The sequence below is a fragment of the Schistocerca serialis genome, chromosome 5 (assembly GCF_023864345.2).
Source record: "Schistocerca serialis cubense isolate TAMUIC-IGC-003099 chromosome 5, iqSchSeri2.2, whole genome shotgun sequence".
Taxonomy (NCBI): Eukaryota; Metazoa; Arthropoda; class Insecta; order Orthoptera; family Acrididae; genus Schistocerca; species Schistocerca serialis.
Window position 1 is genome coordinate 315,629,095 of NC_064642.1, and position 25,185 is coordinate 315,654,279.

Here is a 25,185-nt window from a genome sequence, read left to right on the forward strand (position 1 = left end):
CAAATATAGTATCATCCTCATTTATTTTAGTAGATAAAGCACAGTATCCTTTCCATCTCATAAGAGCCATGTTCCAGCACAAATTTGCACTGTGTAGCTCAAAATGTCCACGTTTCCATCATATCTCATCATACAGCAATTAACTTAGGCTACATATTGTTAAATATAAAAATAAAAAAAACCTGTATAGTAGATAAAACACACATAACACAAAGTAATATACAGAAATGCTCTCCGTAACTGTTTAAGACAATTGAACAGACTGTTATACTCAAACACTATTATTTAAAATTCAAAGTACATAATCTTATCACATGTTATTTGTGTACCTCCAGCTGTTGAAAAAATTGCTATATATGCAGATCTTTATTCCAGTTAATATAACCAGTGATACAGATCTTTTCCATAAAATATACCAGGAACTACAGAAAACACAAAAACAATTCCTAATGAAGATACAAAAATACTTTCAGAGACACCAGGGTCAACATGAAGTTTCAGTCAGTCTGCGAAGACAACAACATAGGCAGTTACTCCAAGGTTTCCTAACTGAGAGGAAGCCTTTATTGTCCAAAAACTCGCAATGAATTGGGCAAACCTTACTAGTGCAGTGAGATTCTCATCAGTCTTTACATGTTTGTCTCTTGTTTGGTAACATTCACTGTAGAAGTTTAAAATTTCCCAAAGAACTGGCAATTCTCCTCTGGTGGCATATGATAACAGCGGTCATCATTCTCCTCACTATATTTAACTAAAATACAAAGAAAAACAAATTCAGTACATGTGAAAGTAAAAAGGGGACTTATGTTTTATATAAATAAAAAAATAGGTGTTCAAACATGTAAGGACTAACAAGAAGCCCGCTACCAGTATGTTGCATAACATGCTGAATGACCCATAATGAAAATTTGAGTAGATGACATGCATTTTATGATTATACTTATTTATGAGCCTCCCTGTGGAATATTTACAAAGGTAGTTGAGCAATGAAGATCTAAATAATTTATGTTAGTTAGTGTCCATGCTACAATGAAGTACTATGAAAGAAAGATTTGAAGAAAATGGTTCTCTAAAATTAGAGTCCTACTACTAAAATCAATCTTCTCTTCAGAAAAAGAAATCAAATGCAGATAATTTCCTTCTTAGTGTCATAAGGCAAGCTAATTATCTTATTCTAAGTTTCCTTGTGAGTAGACATCCTTAATGCTTATTCAATTTGAAACTATGGTGTTTCTGAGTTCGAAAGATTGTTTTGATAATACTGATGTACAGAAAGTACATAGTGGAACGATGAACAATGTGTATGTAACTGATGCAAATAACAGAAAATAAACACTTGAATATGTTTAATAGGTGCCAGTACAGTATTACAGATCTGCAAACCGATGGAACTTTCAACCGGTCCCTTTAAAACCACCACCATGATACACTTAACACAAAGTGCATGTTCCTTACCCCAGCAGTGCTGTCTCCTCAGCCGATGTAGATGCCGGCATTTTGCGGTCCCTAAAATCAAACCATAGTGTGTGACAAACAGCAGTGGAGCCAAAGCATACCTCACTTCCATGGGAGGGTAACCTTTGAAACTTAACGTCTCAAACTAGTGCTGCATTCAAACTAGGGGCCAGTACTACTAATCAGCGAAAAACACTAAATTCAGTATCTAAGGATTCCTCTCTTGGTGATAGCATGGTTCCACAATCCCATCAGATTAACTTCAGCCAACAGAGACAAATAATTAAGGTCAATTTCCATTTTCTGATAATTTGTAGCTGTTGTTATACAAATTCTTTATCACAGATTAGGAATCCTCAGGCATGAAAACTTAACACTACAATATTACTATTTAGATATAAAGTCACTTCAAAGTAATCTCTCTAAATAACAAGTTTAATGATAATCAGCAAGAAAACTCCATGCATAAAAAGCAGAATAACTGCATTAGATAAAGTACGTGTAACAACAGCATGACTGAATACAATATGATATCAAGCATTAAGGCCTTCTACAGCTTAGCGTACTAACATATACCAAACCTGGAAGAGTAATGGGTATTGGTTCTTCCAATCATTAGTAGCAATGAAATTAAGGAAGAATTAGAAAAGAAACTGTTATTTTTATATGAATATGAACAAATAATAGAAATCATAGCTGTTCAGCAATGCCGCCTCGTCATTCAATGCACTTTATACAAAAATACAATTACATCTATCCCTAAGGAGAAAAATAGTTCTTTTGATACTTGCACTGAAAATTAATTTCAATGGTGTGTATCTATGAGGTGGTAAGACCCATGATTATACGATAACAGGACGAGTGACTATTCTGCACTGGTATGAATGCCATGTTAACTCTTAAAATTTGATGCTATTGCACAATTTCTTAATAACCCTCCTAGACGAAGCAGACATAAAAACCTTAACTTTCTAATCTTTGTTACAATTTTGAGGCAGGTTCAGAATCTCAGTGAAGGCCACATCCCTGATTCACATGGACTTCAACAGGTGAGAATATTTCGAGAGTAAGAGTGACTGACCAAAGTCAGATGACACCAGCTAGCACATACACAAACACTGTTCATAGTTTTTCCCACTAAGATGAATGTCAAATCATCAATCATTTGAGTTGTTAGGGACTGCAAACTACAACAGGAAATGTTAAGTGACACTATATAAACTATATACATACTTCTTTTCAGAGAATGATTCAGAGATCAATGAAGGTAAGAACTGATTTCATGTTGTCTTTGCATCATGGGAGGAAGTTTAGATAGAAGTAAAGCAGTGTACCAGGATTTATTTGTGTGAACTGTCAAAGGAAAATACATCAGTAGACAGATACACTTAAAGAAAACATGCCTACATGGTGAAATAAGAATTGAATTCAAACAACACTAATCCACACTATAGATGGGGTGAGTTAAATACAAACATTATGTCTAAAATAACATTCACTGAAGAAAACTGTACTTCATTTAATGGTGCCCCATTTCAGTGTTAAAACTTGTCAATGCACAACAGTTGGACAACTTGCTATTACTGCATGTGGCCACGGAAGAAAGGTTTGAGACTTTTACTTGCAAAAACTACAGTCTAACACTTCATCTGATAAAAAATAATTCGATAATGATACTAGCTCAAGAGTACTTAAGAAATTAGTAAACAAGAATTTGTTTAGGGGACTCAGTTTTGGCCTGCATGTGGTAATGACCCTTAACTAACAGCTATCAAGTGCCAATTTGTATCTTCAACATATAGCTAACGTCAAAGGAAAGCAGAATACTGTAAACAAGTTAAAAGTGTACTGCCCAACTTATTTTAACAAGGCACCATGTCAGTTACACAATGAATTAACTACTGAAGTTCAAATTACGTACAGATATTAACATTTTGTATTTGGCCAGCTAGAAACATGATATGATCTTACTACACCAATTAGGTTTACAGAACAGCTGTTTTCACATGCAAGTTGGTTTTGTAAATTTTATCAAACTCTTCATAATTAGGAAGAGAAACTGGAGAGAAAGGAACTTCAGACTCACTGTTCAACGCAAACTTATTGACACTAAAAGAGAAGTGGAGAGGAAATGTAATTGCGAAGCAATGGGCATATACAGAATGACTTATTCCAGTAAGAGATGACATTCCTTCCAAGTGCACAATTGTTACTTATGCAATGAAAAGCACAAACTTCATATGGTTCAGAAAATTAGAAGTCACCCATCAAGCGAAGCAAATAAAATCCTAGATATGAAACAAATAGTGCTCAGAGCAGTGCTAACTGACCTACATTTCATAGAAATTAAAGGATAAAGCAATCAAAAACATTCCACTGAGAAGCTGAATTAAATAAGTGTTAGTGTCAGTGGTGTTGAGAAACAACTGAAATCATTAAAACTGAACAAACCTCGAGGCCCCTATGGAATTCATATCAGATTCTACACTGAATTTGCTGCTGAGTTAGTCCCATTTATATCTATATTCTATCATAGATCTCCAAAACACAAAAAAAAACCTGTGCCCAGTTATTGGAAGAAAACACAGGTCACACACGTCTACAAGAAGGGCAGCAGAAGTGATCAACAAAACTACTGTCCTATACCCTCGACACTGATTTTTTGTAGAATCTTATATTATGAGTTCAAACATAATGAGGTATCTTGAACAGAACAACATCCTCAGTGTCAACCAGCATCGATTCCGAAAACATCTATCATGTGAAACCCAGTTCGCACTTTTCTCACAAGGCATGCTGAAAGCTTTGGATCACAGCTGTCAGGTAGATGCACGATTTCTTGGTTGAACAGCATCTGAGTCAGTACTACACCAATGGTTATTGTCAAAATTATTATCATATGGGGTACCAAGTGAAATTTGTAACTGGATTGAGAACTTTTTGGTAGGGAGGATGCAGCATGCTATTTTTGGATGGACAGTCATCATCAGATGACTGTGCCCCAGGTTAGTGTTTTGGACCCCTCGCTGTCCATGTTTTATGTTAATGACCTTGCAGACAATATTAACAGTAACCTCAGACTTTCTGCAATAGATGCAGTTATCTATGATGAAGTACTGTCTGAAAGAAGCTGCACAAATATTTAGTCAGATCTTTGAAATATTATAAAGTGCTGCAAAGACTGGTGGCAATTTGCTTTAAACATTCAGAAATGTAAAATTGTGCACTTCATAAAATGAAAAAACATACTACCCTATCAATGAGACAATGCTGGATTCGACTAACTCATACAAGGGTGGTTTAAAACTTTCTCGGCATCATCACAAGAGGTCAGTGCTAGCGCAACGAGTTGTTCACATGATACTCATTAGACTGTTGCCTGTAAACACGTGCCATGTCATTGCTCTTTGAAGAGAGCTGTGGCAATGATGTGGCTCTGTTGTCAATTACGCGTAGTGATTTGTGAAGATGGGGTGGGGGGGGGGGGGTGGGGGGGGTGGGGGGGGGGGGGGGGAGATCCGAGCAATGATTAAGTACGTCATAAAGAAAGGTATGAAAGCAAAGGATATTTATGCAAATTTCCAGAATACACTGGGGGGGGGGGGGGTCTCTTCTCCTCCACTCCTCCATATTCAGTTATTTCCAAGCGGACAAATGAGTTTAAATTTGGTGATCCATGCAGTGGTCAGCCAAGATGTGTCACTACTCCAGAAATCATTACAAAAGTGCACAAAATTGTCATGGATGATCACCAATTGAAAGTGCATGAAATTGCTCATGCTTGCCAGATGTCATCTGATAGGGTATATCACATTTTATCTGAAGAATTAGAAATGAAAAAATTATCTGCAAGATGGGTGCCGCGACTCACCGTGCGCTTGCACACATGCCGTCGCCGTGGCAAAATTACATGAATTAAGGTATGAATTTTTGCCACACCCACCTTATTCACTTGATATGGCTCCGTCAGACTTCCATCTCTTCCCAAAACTGAAAATTTTTCTTTGTGGACGAAGGTTCACTTCCCCGAAGAATTGATAGCTGTAGCTGACAACTATTTTGCAGGCCTGGGGGAAACTTTTTCCAGATGGGATCAAGGCACTGGAACATTGTTGAACCAATCTACAAGGAGACTACATTGAAAAATAAATGTTTCAGTGACGTACGTAATTTTTTCCTATTCTGTTCTGAGAACTTTTCAAACCAATCTTGTACAAATAACTGGGTGTAACATTTTGTAAGGATATGAAATGGAATGATCCCACAGGATCAGTTATGGGTAAAGCAGGTGGTAGACTTTGATTGCGCTTCCCCACTACTCTACCAATAAACCAGTCAACAAAAGATACTGCTTACAAATCGCTTTTGCAACCAGTTCTAGAATATTGCTCAAGTTTGTGGGACTCATACCAAATAGGACTAATATGGGACATTTGACATGTATACAGAGGGACAGCATGAATGGTTACACATTTGTTTGGCCCATGGGAGAGCGCAGAGAGACACTGAAGTGACTGAACTGGAAGACTAAGATACAGAAACTATCCTGAGAAAGTCAATTAAAGTTTCAGGAACCAGCTTTAAAGGATGACAAGGAATACACTACAGCCCCTAAGAATCACTCACACAGGGATCATGAGGTTAGAATAATTATTATAAGCACAGGGGCATTCAAACAGTCATTTTTACCATGCTCCCTACATGAATGGAACGGGAAGAAACACTATTAACTGGTACAATGGGATGTACCCTTGGACATGCACCTCACAGTGGTTTGCCGAATATAGATGTAGAAAGTGGTAGCATAATTGTCTGTGAACAAAGTTATATGTCACACAGAAGGAAGACTTGTCCATTCATCCTGACTTAATAGTTTTCATGCAGCTTCTGTCAGACTGAAGTCTTTGCTTAGTGGCATACAACTGGATTTCAACTAGCAGTGGCTAATTTGTGGATATGTAGATGGTAGCTTGCTCACACTAACACTCATCAAAGTACCTCATAGGGGTAAGGAATTAGTTTCAGTGCCTAAGTGTGTTATGAAATGGCATCTACTGCACACTTAGTAAGCTGTTCAGCTCTAACTTTCTGCCATAGGAAGATTGCCATGGACTGATGATTAAGTAAGGACCTATACGGCAAATCAGACTTTTGCACGTAACTACAATTAGTTAAAATGTACTTTAGTCACTGTGCTGATGAACTATGGAATGTGTTTAACTACAAGGAAGTCATTGGGTACTTGAAAAGAGAAACAGCAAGTTTCACACATCAATGGTGCCAACATATGAAGGTAATATCTTATAAAATATAAGTAGTTGAAGATATCTACGGGTTTTTGTGAAGTGATAATGCATGAAATACTAGGTGTTGCTTATTTAAACCAAGTATCTTTCACACCAACATCTATTTAAAAATGGAGTAAAATTACAAGAGAAGTTGCAACATCAAATGAAAGGCTGACCACAATAAAGTGAATTCTCTCATATGGAATGGACTACGAAGACCTGAAACAGTACGTAAATTCATCTGTAATACACAAGCATTTTATAGTGAACGTATCTTTGTCTATGGTAAATTAATAAATATCTGCCATTTAGTCTAATCTTGTCTTCATGATTCTTATGGGGGCTATATGCAGTTAGCTGAAGAATAGGTCTTGGATTTTTCACCTAATACTGATTGTTAAACTTTTTAATTGGACTTTCATGGGATAGTTAGTGTCTACATAAATAGCAAGAGTGTCACAAAAATTTTGAAAAACCAGAGTTGGCACTCTCCTGCGAGTCAAAGAAACCTGTCGTCATTCATGTGCACATTCAAAATTTGCTGTAATTGATATGTGGTGTATGTTTCATACAATTTAAAAATATTTTAAGATGGACACATGAGTGATACACAAGCATTCTCCTTTGTACACTGACAGGCAGGATACTGGAAAAATGAAATGCCTACCACTTGTCTTAGTTCCAGTTTAGCTGATGGGAACATTCCCTTTCATACCTCTATGTATTGTCACACTCAGGTATTACAAGAGTTCACTTGCACGAACTGTATGTAATTGATGTAGTCATAGGATACTGAATTTTTTTTTCTTTTGTAATGTGCACGATTTTACATTTCTATATATTCTAAACAAGCTGTCAATTTTTGTATCACTTTCAAATCTTATCGAAATTAAAGTGGATACTTGCACGGCGTTTACTACTTCGTTATGCAGAGTGATCACAAAGCCTCTATGCCCAATATGACTCCCTGTTCTGCGCATATAGGCAGCACACCGCGCCTGGTACATGCGGCGCTCGGGGACTACAACACAGCTACAACACCGGAGGATGGGTTTATAACAGTCCAAAACCGGTCATGTGAGAATAAAGAAATTTACAACTGAAGAGGGATTTATGTAAATCAGCACCTTCAACAATAAGAAACAACATACACCATGGAGGAACATATTGTAATGAGCACATGGGCTCACTAATGATCCCACACAGAAAAATCAATGACAGATATTGAACATCATTTTACTGTTAAGTTTTACAGCTTTCCAAGAAGAGCCAACAGTTTTACGGTGGGCGAAATAGCTCGTTGCATCTGGTTACATAAAAGACAAGCCTCGCTCACGATGACCACAAACACAACTGAAACATGTGTAGAGGCTGCAGTATCTATCAAATGTTCACCTAAAGTTCATTTGTAAGAGGTAACAGGAATTGGAAGCTCCATATTGGACATTATAAAAAAAAACATATGAAGAATGATTTGAAGTTTAAGGCATTTAAACCTTTGTAGACGAAGTGAGTGATAACGTGCAAAAATGTTATCAGGATTGGGGGCGAATGCTCAATGTCTTTACAACCCTCACTTCCAGGGGGAAAGTGTTTTTCTCAGACAAGTGTGAAATTTATCAAAGTGCTTAAGCGAGAAATTTATTTCTGGAGTAAATAAAACACATTTATGAAGAGCTTGAACACAATCTACCACATGTCATGATCTATGCTGCAATGTCTGCAACTCATTTGGTAGGTTCTTATTTGACGGTACTGTGAGACACACTGGGGTACTGCACCACCTTAAGTGATTAGTTTATTTCACACCTGCAAGATCTGGGCCGATCGTTCGCAAATGGTTCCAGCAGGACAGAGCACCAGCCAAGTATGCTATAGCCATTGAGACTATCTCAATGACTGTTGGGACATGCATTTACTGTAATGACGCCAACAATGTTCAGGAGAATTTCCCATTGTACACGGAAGAAAATCGTACTCTTATTAAAACGATGGTGCACACACATACTCTCAGGAATAAACAATAGTCATACCATCTCAAATTTGTCCTCTGTCATGATCCCACATTGATACAATGCGACCTTCTATTAATATGTGGACATGCAAATGGGACTTTTTGATCACTCTGTAGACAATTGCATCATAACCGGAATGTCTGAGGTTACAAGTATTACCGTCATTAATTTACAGCATCAGCAAGAAGAGTCCCAACATGCTTCCCTGGGGCACACATAAAGTTCCTTCTGCTTCTATCACTGGTAACTAGTGGCGGAAGCAGTCGAGCCGACTAATTTAAACCGAACTATAGCTATTAAAGCAGCTGATGAGAACTATGGCAACGAGGAAGTTGACAAGGGTTTCGCGTGTGATGCCACAAACAGGAATACTTACTTGTACCGGAGGCGCGCGTTCTTGGCTAGTTAGTAGGAGAGAAAGAGAGTGTGGGTTACCTGGCGTGCTGCGCGGCGGCGTGCGGCTGCGGCTGGCCGTGCACCTGTGCGGACAGCAGCGGCTCGGAGCGGCGCGGGCCCGAACCCGCGCCCGCCAGGCTGAACGCCTTCTTCACAGACTCTAGCACGCTGAACCTGTTCTCGGCCACAGTCGTCGTCTTGTACACGTCGTCGGATAGCGACCTGTAGGACGCCCCTAGCCCAGTCGGCATGTCGGCCAGCGGAGTCGCTGAGAGTGCCAAGTGGAGACGCGAGGTGAGGCGAGCCGTGCACAGCAGGCAAACAGAAACACGAGCCAGTTAGCCAGGGGGCGGCGTGCACGCGGCAAGCGGCGCTGCGAGTCTGGTGTGAACGGGAACAGGTCGCGGCGCTGCGGCCGCCAGGGACGGGAAGACGAGAGGGAACTGGTTGCGGGGGCGCCTCACCAATGCCCAAGGCGAGCGCCGCGTGATTCACTACGGCGGCTCAGGCGGGAGATGCCGTTTAAGGATTGGGGGGGGGGGGGGGGGGGGGAATGGAGCCTACCTCTTACAGTGTCTTTAACAAGCCCCTTCCTCCCCACCACCCCTTCCGTCCATCACTTCGACCGAGGACCACAAAGTTCCACAGCTACACTGCTTTTATGGACGTGAAAACGTCTATTCGCCCATCTTTCGAACTTTCTTGTGTGACACAATACCTTCAGATTTGAGTCGCTAATAACTACCAGACTAATCATACATAACGAATGGCTGAGCCCTCAAAGGGTATATCATGTCTATATGCATTTGTCGCCCACTATTTGTTTCCCTATGACGTCACCGTACCAGCACAGGCGTGTTTTTGTTACGAATTACCTGTATGTACCGTTATTCTGCCATGCTGGCGACTCAGCTATTGAGGCGGACAAGAGACTGACAAATTACAGATTATATGAGAAAGAGTACCACCGGCCGCGGTGGTCTAGCGGTTCTAGGCGCGCAGTCCGGAGCCGCGCGACTGCTACGGCCGCAGGTTCGAATCCTGCCTCGGGCATGGATGTTTGTGCTGTCCTTAGGTTAGTTAGGTTTAAGTAGTTCTAAGTTCTAGGGGACTGATGACCACAGATGTTAAGTCCTATAGTCCTCAGAGCCATTTGAGCCAGAAAGAGTACCACCACAGGTAATAAATAACATCAGCTGAAGATGGACATCCATAAACTGACATTATAGATTAATACAAAACAGTTGTGAATTTATTCTGACGTTTTCAAGGAAAATCTACGGCGCGGACCCCGAATTGCGCTCACAGATACTTTTTGGTATACGTTTTCTCCTATCAAAATCAAGACGCAACAACAAAGTGCATCAGGATCTGGGAAGAGAGAAGCAGCAGCCGGACGAACGAGGCTTTGCCCGCAACTACGCGGGGTCGGTTGGTTGATTTAAGGGATGGCCTCATGTGCGTCCAGTCGCTATCCCGTTATCACCCCCCCCCCCCCCTCCAAACCCTCTCACCCTGCCGGGACGGAATATGTGTATCCGAACTGTCTGTGTATAGTGTATCCACGTGAAGGTGTGCGGACGTTTTCGAAATTTTTGGGAACTGTGTACGTGAGTGGTACTTGGGTACCAGCCCGGTATTCGCCTACTGGAATGTGGGAAACCGCCTGAAAACTACATACAAGTATGCCAGCACGCAGACCTTCGTCGTTGATCCGCCGGATGGTTCGATCCGGGGCCGGCGCACCTGCCCGAATACCGGAAGCGGCGACTCTCTGGCCGGGTGTTGAATTAACTGTGTGTTTAATAAACTTTTATTATTATTTCATTTAAAAAAATTGCTACTAATTCCGGGGTCCTAGCCCCCATTCGCAAGCAATCACACCTGCCATCGGCCAAGCCGTCAGGCTATTTCTTACAGGCCTAATACTCGTCGATATGGGCACCACTGCTGGCGCGACAGACATCTGATCTCTATTCCAATTCTCTCGAAATGTTTTGCAGCACTGCAGGCGTAACATTTCCGGTAGCTGCACAAATGTGATGAGGCAGATCTGGTAGATCACGAACTGATGTCTGGTACACTTGCTTGCTTGACTTAGGCGGGCTCCGCTGGGAGGAACTGCGTGCTTGGCATGGTGGCCCGATATCAAAAGCAAACATTTCTTGATTTTTTACGTGGGAATGTCTTCAGTTGTTCGCATTCCATGCTCACGCCGAATATTACGTTGTACCTGAGTAATGGACTTTAGCTCCGCGAGAGAAAGCACACAGAAGACCTTCTGTTATGCTCCACATGGCTACTGACCAGCGTTTAAGTGAACGAAGCAGTTACGCGAATGCGCGCGCGGTGCCGCGAGCAAATGCAGAAAACTTTCTGAGCTACCATATTTGTAGAAACAAACTACCAATAATTATCTCAATTGCCCCTCAAGTTATTACATATATATAACCAGAACACTATGTATTTTGCAGAACATCAAGGAAGTATAAATGTCGTCTGGCTCTTATCTTTTCGAGTTGATGTCACTTCAGCGGCTTACATGTCAGTTTCGCTGCTTATTTGATCAAGAAGATCTTTATTTAGCCTCACAAGACTAGATGTATTCCGTTCCACAATTTTTCACCACAGAAAAAAATACTGAGGTGGTTTTTGGTAGTCAAATCAGTGATCTCCCCGTCATAAGCCAGTAATGCTAATAACTAGACCACAGAAGCAGCCATCAAGAAAATGCTTCTTATTTAACAAGACAGCTACATCATTAACAACAGATCGACAGAGGTATTACTGATCGCCACAACCCTTTAGCGACTAGTAGTAGATCTGCCGAAGTACAACATGACAGTCGCTTCATACTACCGAAGGTACAAATCGAAGGGAGGGCTCTTGGTGGTCGTGACACAACGGAACACGGCGGCTGCTCCACCCGGGTCGCCTCTTCACCTACATTCGCACCTCGACCTAGAAGCCCAGTCTCGCGCAAACACAATGCCTTCCCGACATGTCACCCCAACCCCAGCCCACAGCCGCTACACAGAAATGTGCGCTTGCTGCTGCACTATAATTGGCATCTGACATTTTAATCTTCAAAGATACGACGTTGCACTATCTGCACCCAGAAGCAACAGCGCTTCAAGACGACAGAAAATCGCTTTAAGGACATTGTCTTGTACAAAAATCATGTACGGTATAAACTTCTGTAATGTCTCTAAAAGGTCACACCTCTATTTTTAATTAGGGCCAACGAAATTCTTTTAAAACACGTGATATTTTTCTTTCAGCGAAACATCTTCAAACTTATCTCACCATTTCTCCAAAACTGTTGACCTCACTGAAATACTTTCATTTCGTTGATTACCAGACTATCTCGTTCGCCAACATTTGTTTTCAAAGTTGCGAATCGCATTGCTTTTGCTTGTACAAGTTTCCAGCAACTGCTGCATGTTCCTCCCCGTCCCTGCCTCTCCCTCCCCCCCCCCCCCCCTCCCTGCCTCTCCCTCCCCCCTCCCAACATAGCCTGCTTCTAACTCGTCACAGGTATTAATTTTAAAGCGTGTATCTCTTGCAAAAATCATGTAAAAATTCTGTAATTAACGTATGCTACTGATTTTTATAGTGTCCCTAACCAAGTCAATGGCCAGGCTTCTGAGAACCGGCGAAGATAATGCTTTGCGCAGTAAAACTGACAACACAGTGGGAGCTCCCATTGGCGGTTTATATATTATATATTGGCGGAAGCAGACCAGCCCATTAGATGTCGAATTACAGCTAGTTTAAATAGGACTGGGGGGGGGGGGGTCTATGTCGAAATCTGACTGCGGCAGGGGAGAGAAGCCTGTATCGTTAAGCAGAGGACATCGTGGTCAGGCCACATGACTCCGAAACTTCCCTTATATTCGTTTATTGTTATTGTTAACCCATGCTGACATTCCACAGATAGTATTTTATTCAAAATTAATATGTATTCGTCCTTCGAAACGCGTAAAATCTGCATCAGTGCTTCGCATTTAGTGGGTAGCCTCTGTTTAGGACACGTATCAACGCAGTACAAACGTCGTACCCGAGCAGGGTGGGCAAAAACACAAACCATATTACCATACCTAATGCGAGATAGGTAAGTCATTGGCATTCAAATCAGCTCTGGATGGATAAATACAGGTCCTGTATGGTTTTTAAGGGAATCTTATGCAATTATTCCTGCAAAATAGTGGCAAGCTCAGGTATCGATGATGGAGGTGTGTAGCGATCACGCATTCTCTCCAAAGTTGACCAAAAAGGCTCAATAATACTGAGATCTGGCGAATGTTGGCCAGGAGAGATGGGACAGCTCACAGCTCATCCTCGTGCTCACAAAAGCAGTCATGGACCATGCAAGCCTTGTGAACGGGAATCCTGTCGCCTTGGAACACAACATCACGTTTGGGGATCAAACACTGTACCCTGGGATGGAACTGATGAGCCAAAATGAGCATATATAAACCTTGGCAATAATCTAACCTTACATAAAAACGATTGGGCCCATTTAATACCACGATATGTTCGCCCAAATCATCACCGAATTCCAGCCATATTTCACTCTTGGAACGTAAACTCGGCCATAAGTTGGAAACAAGACTCATCCGAGAAAATGACTTTCTTTCGTCGCTGCAGAGTTGATGTTTTATGGCTTCGGCACCGTGTTTTCCTCTTACGGATAATTGCAACGTTTATGAGTGGTTTTGGAATTCTAGTTTGCCCAGCAATTCCCTGCTTATGGAGCTCTCTTCGTGTTGTATTGGTGCTGACAGGTTTCATACATTCAGTTATGCAGTAACTTTTGCAGCTGTCGTCCTCTCATTTCTCGTCACAAACCTCTTCAATGACCGCCCATCTTGATCGCCCGGCACCCACTTTCGTCAACGTTGTGACTTAGAGGACAATGTTTTCCAGCTTTCCTTGTATGCGGTGTAAATCTGCTTTTTTAAACACCGAACGCTTAGGATACCTTGGTTACGAGAGCACCACCAATTTGCTCACGTCCGAATTCACTTAGCACCGACATAATGCACTATACGCCACATAGAACAGCGTTCTGACGACTACTACACGTCCTACGTTTTGAGAACATTGCACTAGTGCCGTTCGTGGTCAGTAACACCTGTGTTAATGTTCAAGCATGTATCTGTTGAGGTGCTGGCACGAAAAGCAGAAGCACGGCTCATATTCACGGAGGGAACCTTAAGGAAAAGTCATTCATGCAAGAACTAAGTGGCTTACAAAACACTAGTTCAACTGACTCTTGAGAATTGTTTATTATTCTAAACACTATGTTGAAATAATAGGGGGGAAGGGGGGGGAGAGAGAGAGAGAGAGAGAGAGAGAGAGAGAGAGAGAGAGAGAGAGAGAGAGAGAAAAGGTATAACTAAGAGCCTTACAGAGATGCTCAGCGGAATCCGATGGCAGACGCAACAAGAGACGATCTGTATTACAGAGATTTACTACCGAAATTCTGGGACCGTGTACGTTCGGAGTCGAGCACCATGTTGCTTCCTCCCACATAGATCTCGCGAAATGACTACGACTAGACAAAGAAGTCACTTGGCGCTCATGATACGGAGGCCTATCGTCAGTCATTCTCCCCACGCGCCATCGGCGAATGAAACTAGGAAGGGGGGGAAACAGTGTTCCCTGAAGTCCCCTCCACCAAATAGTGATGCGGCTTGCGTGGAATACATTTGATATTTCCTTTCCTTTTCGCATAGTTATGGTCTTCTCTAATGATCTGAAACGAGAGGAAACACACCGTGTTGACGTCATTGGGTCCGTATTCGAGACGGGCGGTGGTAATTTCCTCTCCGGCCGTATTGTTATTGGTTTTTCATGGTTCCACTTCAAGGAAATGTGTGCGTGTTTTCTTTAACAGTGCTAAGACAGACTCTTCCAATATCTTTCGCCATATTTAACAATCCCGATGTCAACTCTTCCTTTCATAAGCCAACTGTATTCATTAGAATTAGCAACAGTGGCATCTATTAGTTCCTATGTTTACGAGAGGATATTCGGCTGTTAAGTGAATTAGCCTTCTCTTTCCGCAGTAGTAAGAAAAGACTCGAAACATTGATCAAAACATAGTTCTAAAAGCCCTAGGAAGTTTCTAGTTACAAGCGCTACAACGCTAACTGCGAATTTAACGGAATGTTAAACGAGAAATGAATGGAAGACCCAAACAGCGGCTAAAAGACAATAGGCTAAAAGACAGTAGGCTACATAGGGCTACTCGACGGAAACAGGAAAAACATGAATACTGTTGATTTCTTCCTTATAAACAGAAACAAAAGCGTCTGCGAGGCTCTGAACCAAAGTTGGATGTATTTTACTGAAAATTTTATATTGACGAGAAACGCAAAGTCGAGTAATGTTTGCTGTCTTCTTCACGAAACCAAACGATAAACGTGTCAGTACAAACGATAATGGGCCTGCCGAGGTGGTCTAGCAGTTCTAGGCGCTCAGTCCGGAACCGCGGGACTGCTACGGTCGCAGGTTCGAATCCTGCCTCGGGCATGGATGTATGTGATGTCCTTAGGTTGGTTAGGTTTAAGTAGTTCTAAGTTCTAGGGGACTGATGACCACAGATGTTAAGTCCCATAGTGCTCCGAGCCATTTTTTGAACAAACGATAATGTGGGCAGTATGACGCGCAACGCCTACTAGAGGACCTTCAACTCTTAAGGCAAGCAATAGTAAACGTCTGTATGATATTAGCCATTAATATCCTGTTTACGATCATTTCCTTTCATTTGCTTTATTTCTTCCGTCGGTAACAGTTCTGGGGGACAAGAGCCATTCGTTCAGAAATCAGGTTGTCTCTGTTAACTTGATACGTACTGGACGGTCTAGATCCACTGTACCGAATCATCTGTTTCCTATTATGTATTCTTGGCGACTGCACTGCGACACCCGCATGCAAACCACGTTGCTAAAAAATTGTCGCCAATAGGTGTGATCTGTAAAATCTGCGCAGATGAAACAAAGATCGCTGGAAATCATAATCTGAGACGCGAAACGGACACGTATCAAAAAAGTTTCAAAGCTAAAAAGCTGATAAAAATTACAGGAGCGCTAACCTTAACGCTTGCAGGCGGTCAGTAAACCAATGTCAACAACGAAGTCTGCCCTGTACAATACACTGCTGAAATGTCTGCAATAGGGTCATCGAGAACTACTGTCTCCGGGATATACATATTTACTGGAAGAAATTTAAGAAAGGGGAAATCATCCATAAAGGATGTCTGATAACTTTTTGTCTATCTGAGACCCTTATCAATATTGATTAACAGAATAAGAGAGGTTTCTGAGGAGTTGACGATCTGTGACGAACATACAAGTTCAACAAATTCCAATGGGCGACGCGACCGTAAAGTTATATCACGTAATAGCTTACTCGAAACATTCGGAGAGCGGATATGCCAAAACAAGCCATAAAACATTACTTGCTCACACATTTCGGGTAAAGGCCCAGAAATTAAAAAACCGTAAATTTTGGCTTCGAGATAGAGAGTGTTCACAAATAGAAACGGGGGAGCAGCGGAAAATAATACTGGAATACGACGAAAATAATACTGGTATACGCCGCAGAGGCGTTTGCAGATTCTACAGGCTGTATCATAATTAATAGCGAAAGCTGACACGAATGAAATTAAACTAGAACAGAAGTAGAAATGTTCCAGCAAACACGGATCTGCAAGTGAGCATCTGCGAGGTAATTGCGAATATGTGCTTGCTTACCCGTATGAAATATCGTTCTAATTAGTATACATAAATTTGAAAGTAAGTTTATCGATGAAGTCCCCATATAATTAGGCCCAAATTATGATTTGGAAATGTGTTACATACGTAACGGGGCACAGGCAAATTTTTGTATTGATGTAAGAAGGCATCTCCTCTCCAGTGCCTTGAATGCCCAGGGGATGTCGACCAGTATCGAGAGGCATATGGTCATCACACCTCTCTTCTGTACGTTTTGCCAGCTTCCCAGACCGTGGAGCCACTATTTCTCCTTCTAGTAGTTTCTCAACTGGCATCACGAGGCTGACTGCAACCTGTACCAGTTTTCCCAACAACTAAAAATGCTTCGCAGTACCGGGTGTCGAACCCGGGACCTGCGAATGGCAGCCGTCTACGCTAATCAGGCGAATTAAAAATTAACGCGCCAATGTGGTCCAAGATGGATAGGTCGCGCTGAGCCCGTACCTTACCCTCCAAGAACACCTGACCTTAATGCTCTGGATTTTTCAGTATGGACTCGTGAAACGCGTAGCACTCCCATTGATAAGGTTTAGGAACCGGAGCTACGATTTGTACAGCCTTGTCAAGATTTACGGGATGGTCCTGCGATATTGTAAAGAAATTGCAGAGAAGAGCACAATATCGCATCCAAATGCGAGGACGAATCGTTGTATGAGGCATGTTCAGAAACTAAGTGTACTGTGACCATAACAGGCTGTGGTTTCTTGTTCGTTGTTGGTGGTAGCGGCGGACCCCCTGACAAGAACGAGCATTGTGAGAGCACGGTAATACGTAAACTCACGTTGTAGTGTCCAGTTGCGTGAAAGACGTCGGCAAGGAATCCAGCCGAGTGCGAGTCACGTGCTGTGATACGTTTCCTACTCGCGGAAGGGTAACACCAACAGAAATTATTTCGCGAATCAAAACGGTTTACGGAGTAAGTGTTACGAACAGTACGAGTTGTTTACGTGGTGTACGGATTTTACTGGAGGCAGAACAGATGACATAGCGAAAATAGGAGTGAAGGATCTTCCATTCTGACTGATGAGTTGGTGCAAACCGCAACTGATCCTTGTCCAGCTGCAACACTCAAGTGTCACAAGAGATCAGTTCTTTGCGTGTTCCCGTACCGTACTTTTGGGGGGGCTGTCTTCTAGTATGTCAAAGAAACTGTTCGTGAAGACCGCCGATTGACAGTGGATGAAATTTCTGCTATGTTTTGGAAAACTCTACAGAACTCCATTACACGAGACATTCACAGAAAAGCTGGGATATCGTAAACTGTGCGCATGATAGGTCCCAAAAAAGCTGATAGCGCAGAACACGAAAATTCGGGTCAATAGCGCCCGCGAGTTTCTTCAACAACTTGAATTATAAGGTGAGGATTTTCTTAGCTCTATTGTGACTGGAGATGAAACGTGCGTAGCTCATTACACACCTGAGACGAACAGAAAGAAAATACATGGTGGCGTGACACCAATTCTCCATCGGCAAAAAATTCATAACCACAATTTCGGGCAAAAAAAATCATGGCCTCAGTGTTTTGGGGCGGAAAAAGAATCATTTTGATCGATTTTCTGTCTCAAATGGAGACCATCAATGCACAACGATATTATGAAACCCCAGAAACGACCCCAACGGAGCACTGAGAATTGAAGGAAAGAATTCAAAAGAAGCATTCAGAACAAAAGGAGGGGAATGCCGACGAGAGGACCGCTTGTTGCACGACAAACCCGTTCTCACACAGCCTTTTCCACCAAGGTGCTCTTGGACTTATTTGGTTGTTTGATTTTTGAACCACCCCAATATTCCCCTGACTTTGCGCCTTCAGATTATCATCTTTTCACCTCCCTGAAGGCACACACGAATGGAATTAAATTTTCAACCGACAAGCAGTTGCACAAAGAGGTGACGAAGTAGGATAAGGAAGCGAGTGAGTTCTTCGAGGAGGACATAAAGAAGCTTGTGCCACGGCTCACCACATGCACTGAACGGGATGGCGAGTAAATGGAAAATATTCAACAAGTGTATCGATAATATCCTGTAAAATTTTTTCAACTATACTTTTTCTAAAAATATATAAAAATCTCTCACAATTACAATGTCTCGTATAACGTCTCTTAATAGTCTGAGTATACAGTAAATTGTTACGTGTAAAGTGCTGAAGGTAGGCCAAGGGTGAAATTTGAGCTCAATGGGAAGTTTTTGGTTCTATTATTGTATGCTTTCACCCACGCCCGTTTTCGCTTTAAATTATTACGCACCCTATACGTAGATGAGATTGTTGTTGGATCCAGTCTATTGCACACTGGGTGTGTGGAGGCGGCAGCAGTCCCGCTTATGGAATAGGTTAGGGCGTGTGCGCTGTCACGTATTGCTCCCCTACGAGGAAACGCTGCCAAAAGCGTCGCCAGGCTTTCTCTAAACAACTGGGCGCCCCTACGTCGCCCTACAAAGAAGGAGGTCGGACTTCGAGACGGCATTAGGCGCCCCGTGCGGAGCCCCCGCAGTGCTTAGCATCCCGATGTTAATGGCCGGCCCGTTGCAAACCACACACCTTCTAACTACCCCTGCACCGTTGCTTAGCCACACTCTTACTATGCTGTTACTGTAAAGCACTGTACACCTCGGAAGCATTACTCTGTGTTTCAACACGTAAGCTCTCCCGACAAAGTACACTATTGAAAATAAGTGGAAGAACCTGACTTTGTCTGCCATACTCCGTTGGGCAACAATTGAGGCCTGGGTACGTTGCGAAATTATACTTTTATCCTCACAACTTAAATACTTGACAAAACATCAGAAATCCTCGATAGTTTGCATAAAAAGAACTGAAACGTCCGACAGATGTTGAAAACAAGGTGGAAAAAAAATCATTAATACCGTCAATCTGGATGTTTTTCATTGCACTTCGAGAGCTACGATAAGGCGTAAGCCCTCCGTGAGCGTTTGACACTGCCTGACACCTATGTGGCATACTCCGTGTAAGTATATGGAGGTCGCCCTGTGGTTATAATCTGCCAAGCATGTCCCACAAATGCACAATGGGGCTTAGATCGCGAGTCACCGCCGGCCATTCCATTACTTTAATGTCCAGGTTTCGCAAGACATCCCTGCTGACGCCCTCCACATGGGCCCTGGCATTAGAACGATTTCAGGGCCACCGCCGTATGCAGCAGCCAGCACATGTTCCAACAGGATCAGCTCTATGTACTGCCTGACGACAGAGCGACCATGGACAACGACAAGATCCGTTGGGCTGTCAACACTGAAGTCTCCCCGAAACATCACAGAGCCTTGGAAATCTGTCGGTTTCCTGGCCAACATTTGCCAGACACCGCTCACCACGGGTCTTCCCATACGAACACAGCCATCACCTTGCTTTAGAAGATATCTGGACTCATCTGCGCCAGTGATGAAGTTGCCAGTTGACATGGGAACGGCAGAAATCAAGGCGAGCTGCAAGATGTCACGTCAAGCGGGTTACTCCCACGGGACGTCTGGGTGGTAAGATCCTTTCTTACAACCTTTTCATTACAGTCTGATCGGACTGTAACGGCTCCAGTGGCCCTTCTGAAATCGTTTTGCACTGCTCTGGCAATATCCTAAATCGCAAGGCAGAGATGGCCAATTATCAGCCTCCACATGAGGTTTTAACGCGTCGGCGACCTTGTCCAACTCGCCTTGTCTAATGACCTGTCTCGCTGTAGCGTGTCCACAACCTATGAACGACACACGGAGAGGCATTAACATCTGCAGCAACACGACTGCAAGTCCGTCCTTTTTTTATCAGACAGACCGCCCCTGAATCTTGCACTGCATTCAGCCTTCCAATTGCATGTGCTTCATTAAACACAACGTCCACAAGTAGCTCAAAAATGGCTCTGAGCACTATGGGACTCAACTGCTGAGGTCATTAGTCCCCTAGAACTTAGAACTAGTTAAACCTAACTAACCTAAGGACATCACAAACATCCATGCCTGAGGCAAGATTCGAACCTGCGACCGTAGCGGTCTTGCGGTTCCAGACTGCAGCGCCTTTAACCGCACGGCCACTTCGTCCGGCCCACAAGTAGCGACTGCCATCTGTGTACCTCCCTACAAAACCCTGGGACACCAGTGCTCACTTCCTTCTGAGGTCTCACCTGACACAGTAATGCATAACACAACCAATAGCTAACGAACAATGTTAACTGTTCCCTACATTCAAAGCGAAGGTCTCAAGCCGTGCAATAAGGCCACAGGTATCGTCTACATGAAAAATATTTATCATACCGGAAATGTGGCTCCGGAAAAAAGAAAGGTATGGGAACAAGCACAAACCGATCTACTCTTGCGACGCCCTGACGCTTGAGTGTTGCAGTTAAACAGGGATCAACGCCACCTCGCCCACAGACAGCTCGGCTTGCGCGCCGCCGAGGCCAGCCGCAGCAGCTTTCGCCTGCGGGCGACTCAATCAGCCGCCCGCTCCTCCGCAGACCGTAACGATGACTAACGCCGGTGCGGCGTCGCGTTTCCTAGAAAGCCGACGCCCACTTCTCCTTACCCAACACCGGCACCCGGATTAATAACAGATTTGCTCAACGGGACTCGCATCGGTCCTTGATACACTTCAGAACCGCGTGACGCGAAAGTTGCAAACCCGGACACAAATTCGGAGAAGAGGAAATCACTAACTAACCATCTGGATCTACATCTACATAACGTACTCCGCATTCCATTCACGTACTCAGCGAAGGAAAAATAACTGTTTATTTGCCTGTGTCTGTGCCCTAATTTCTCTTATTCTCATGATCACTACGCGAAACAGACGACTGTGGCAGCATAATGGACGCACAGTCTTTTTCGAGTACTGGTCACCTGATCGTATGGCATTGATGGCCGGGAGTCCGCACCTGGGGAAGTTCAACTGGAAAGGTGCAAGTCGTTTCAGTTTGCGCCACATCGGGCGACTTGTGTGTCGATGATGATGATGATGATGAAATGATGAGGACAACACAACACCCAGTCCCTCAGCGGAGAAAATATCCGACCCGAGCGGGAATCGAACCCGAGCCCACTGCGTGGCAGTCAGATGCGCTGACTAGGACGCGGACACAGGAGCTCCAAATTTATCCCGACATCTACAACGCCCAATCGGAGACTGATATTATTCTTAGCGTATAAGCAATGTCAGCTCAGTAACTGTGGTGGTCACTTGAGGTCAAAACCGTAAACTATAATATGACTTCGATCAGTTAGTTCTGAGCAGACAGTGACAAGTAGCGGGCGTGTGATCGTAATGTGTCTACGTAGTTATGTCATGTCGCAATGGAGTATCGAACTGAGTATCTCTAAATCAAGTGTTGAAGACATTCTCCGGAACATCTGGAAAAAGAAAAACGTGTGTGTACATCTTCACTCCCGAACTAAACGACCCCTGGAGCCCTGTGGCGACTTAATTGTAAAGAAAATCTCGGAAAGTTCTTTTCTGCAAAAATCAGTCACGGGTGACGGGACGTGTGTTTATTAATATGAACCATCTAAGTTTCTTACATGGCACGGAAGGAGAATGTGCAGAATGGGTATCTGCCGAATAGCAGAAGAGTATCCGCCTAAATGTGAGTGGAAGATAAGCCTTGGACATGCACGAACTCACCATTTGACAACAACCTGACCGGCTGGAGTTGAATTGCAAGAATAGCACAGTTTTAATGAGTGCATGTAGTATCGTGCATCGAAAGTGATAATGTGTAATGATGATACCATTCAACAAACCTTTCGTGTATTTAGCGTCATGATGTACTTTTGTTAAGTACAACGAGTGATACAGACCGTGATTCTACTCTACGTCTCGTCATGCAAGCCATCCTAGAAACCTCTGCGAACAGCAACTCCAATGGAAAATGAACGTGGCCAAGTAGAAGAGAAATACAGGTAAAGAATACGTAAGTGTGATAACAAAAGGCCAAAGAACTAGGGCCTGCATATCGGTATGGTTGCTTTGAGAAACTGGGTCAAGATAAAATGGATGAAATATTTCAAACACTTTCGGACGTAGGGATTGCTACACGCAGAATAGTTATTTAAATAAACTAATTACACGTGTGGATGTAAAAATATCGCTTGTAAAAGACAGCTCTTCTCGTAGATTACGCACAGTAGATTATGAAGTGATTCTTGGAAATAATAATTACAACGCCTGCGCAGTTGCTTTTGGCGACGCACAAGGTATGAGTGAAAATCGACTGCGTACTGCTCGTGACAATGTTACAGGAACTGTAACCACTGACGTATATCATCGTGTGAATCAGGAAAAGACATTAAGAATACCTGATTCAAACAAAGACAAAGTAAAGGCACATATTAACAGTTTCCCTGTCTTACCCAGCCACTACAGTTGAGCTTTAAGTCCACAGGAGAAACTTAACCTCTGATTTAAATATTTCCTATATGTACGAGGCTTACTGTGACTATTGTTGAAAACCATGCTGATGATAGTCTAGTCATTTTACCGTCACATCTTTGACACAGAATTTAATCTTGGATTTACTACTCCTGTGGCTACTGTGACAAAAAGCGACAACTGGAGACACTGAGACAAGACATCGATTCCCAACAAACAACAGAATTAAAACCGGAAGAGTTTGCATGAATGCAGGGCTATGATGACGCAAACACTGTTCAAACAAATGCCTGATAAAGATCTAGCAGTTGCTGCTCTTGCCCTAGACATGCAACCCCACACTCAAATTGTGGAATCCAATTTTACAAGAGGAAATTATGCCCTTATATTTGGTATCCACAGTATACAGGACAGAACAGTTTCAATGTAATTTTGCAATGAAAGTACTGGGAAAGGAGGCTCTGCTGAAACTGCAAGTTGCCTCATGCACCACACTGAAAGTAAAATATCACCAGAAGTAAAGACATTATGTATTTTCAGCGATAACTGTAATGGCGAGAACAAAAGCATGAACATGATTGTGACATGTTTCAGATACATCCATGCATACCGCTTCTCAACAACTGAACATGTCTTCATAGTTCCTGGCCACTCTTATCTTGGTTTTGGGAATACAGAATTGTATTTTAGGAGAAGTATTTGCCGGGATTCAGTATGGCCAACAAACAATAATTTGCAGAGTGCAGAATTATTTTGATGTGATTATGGTAACGAGAGACCATTTAAAAGATGGAGGAATTTCGCAACAGCACATAACGAAGCGGCAAGTTCCGGGAACCAAGTTTTCATAGAGAAGAGTTTTTGTTTTCTCCAACAATTACAAAATGGGATTTGGCATTAACCGTACATACAGGCGAGAACCTTACCAAGTTCAACTGCAAAAAGGACGTTTGAAGAGCTACGATCATAATTTCAATCTTTCTACAGTCAGCCTACCGAATAAGTACACTAAACTTGTCGTTATTTCACCAGACAAACTTGCAGAGCCGGCCGCGGTGGCCGTGCGGTTCTGGCGCTGCAGTCCGGAACTGCGGGACTGCTACGGTCGCAGGTTCGAATCCTGCCTCGGGCATGGGTGTGTGTGATGTCCTTAGGTTGGTTGGGTTTAAGTAGTTCTAAGTTCTAAGGGACTTATGACCTAAGATGTTGAGTCCCATAGTGCTCAGAGCCATTTGAACCAAACTTGCAGATCTTCGCTCACTTCATCATGCATAGTTCACAAGTACATTTACTGATCAAGAAAACACACCACACACCAGAGGGAGAAGAATAGGCAGCAGTGGATGAGGACACTGAGTTAACTGACATACTCATAGTTCCTCACAGCACAACCCAACCTGGACCAGTACTTAGTTGTCTTTGGTGCACTACACTTAAATATGGTTACGAATTTCTTCACATTCATTGGTTTATTCATTATGTTTTATTGCGTGTCCTTTAATACTAGCACTAGTCATTAATTTTAGATCATTTCTTGCAAAATGTTAACGTCGCAGGAAAAGCGTTTCGGCTATCACACGCAAGAATGCACCTTTAGGCAAGTAACAATGATGATGATATTAGTATTATGCAACCTGCAATATCTGTCAAAAAACATTTAACAATCTTACTTTATAAGTTCACATCTGAAAACTTCTTAATGTCTTTGTCTATTCTGTTAATAAAGTGCAGTAAACCTTTGATCGCATTGTTCTCCAAAACTAGCTTTTGGCGCATACGCCCTTTAGTGAAATGTTAATCGCATTTCTCTCAGAACTAGCTGTTGGTGCGTACGCTTGTGCTGTTCTAAGGGCAGACAACTTTGTAGGTGGGGCAACCACAGC

General features: G+C 42.7%; 1 protein-coding gene across 7 annotated transcripts in view; it reads right to left on the reverse strand.

Moving 5' to 3' along the window:
* The window catches only part of LOC126481541 (protein NDRG3), a 529,080-nt gene that overhangs the window by 350,921 nt on the left and 152,974 nt on the right, over positions 1 to 25,185 (reverse strand). For 3 of the 7 annotated variants that reach the window (XM_050105362.1, XM_050105361.1, XM_050105364.1), the window contains exons 2-3: positions 9,194 to 9,422; positions 1,456 to 1,506 (exon numbers count right to left, since the gene is read on the reverse strand). The exons of 2 other annotated variants lie outside the window; for them this stretch is intronic. In XM_050105362.1, the coding sequence (XP_049961319.1) occupies positions 1,456 to 1,506; positions 9,194 to 9,405 (263 nt within the window). In that variant the 5' untranslated portion in view covers positions 9,406 to 9,422. The remainder of the gene's footprint in view (positions 1 to 1,455; positions 1,507 to 9,193; positions 9,423 to 25,185) is intronic. 2 more of the 7 variants (XM_050105366.1, XM_050105363.1) reach the window with 2 other exon arrangements.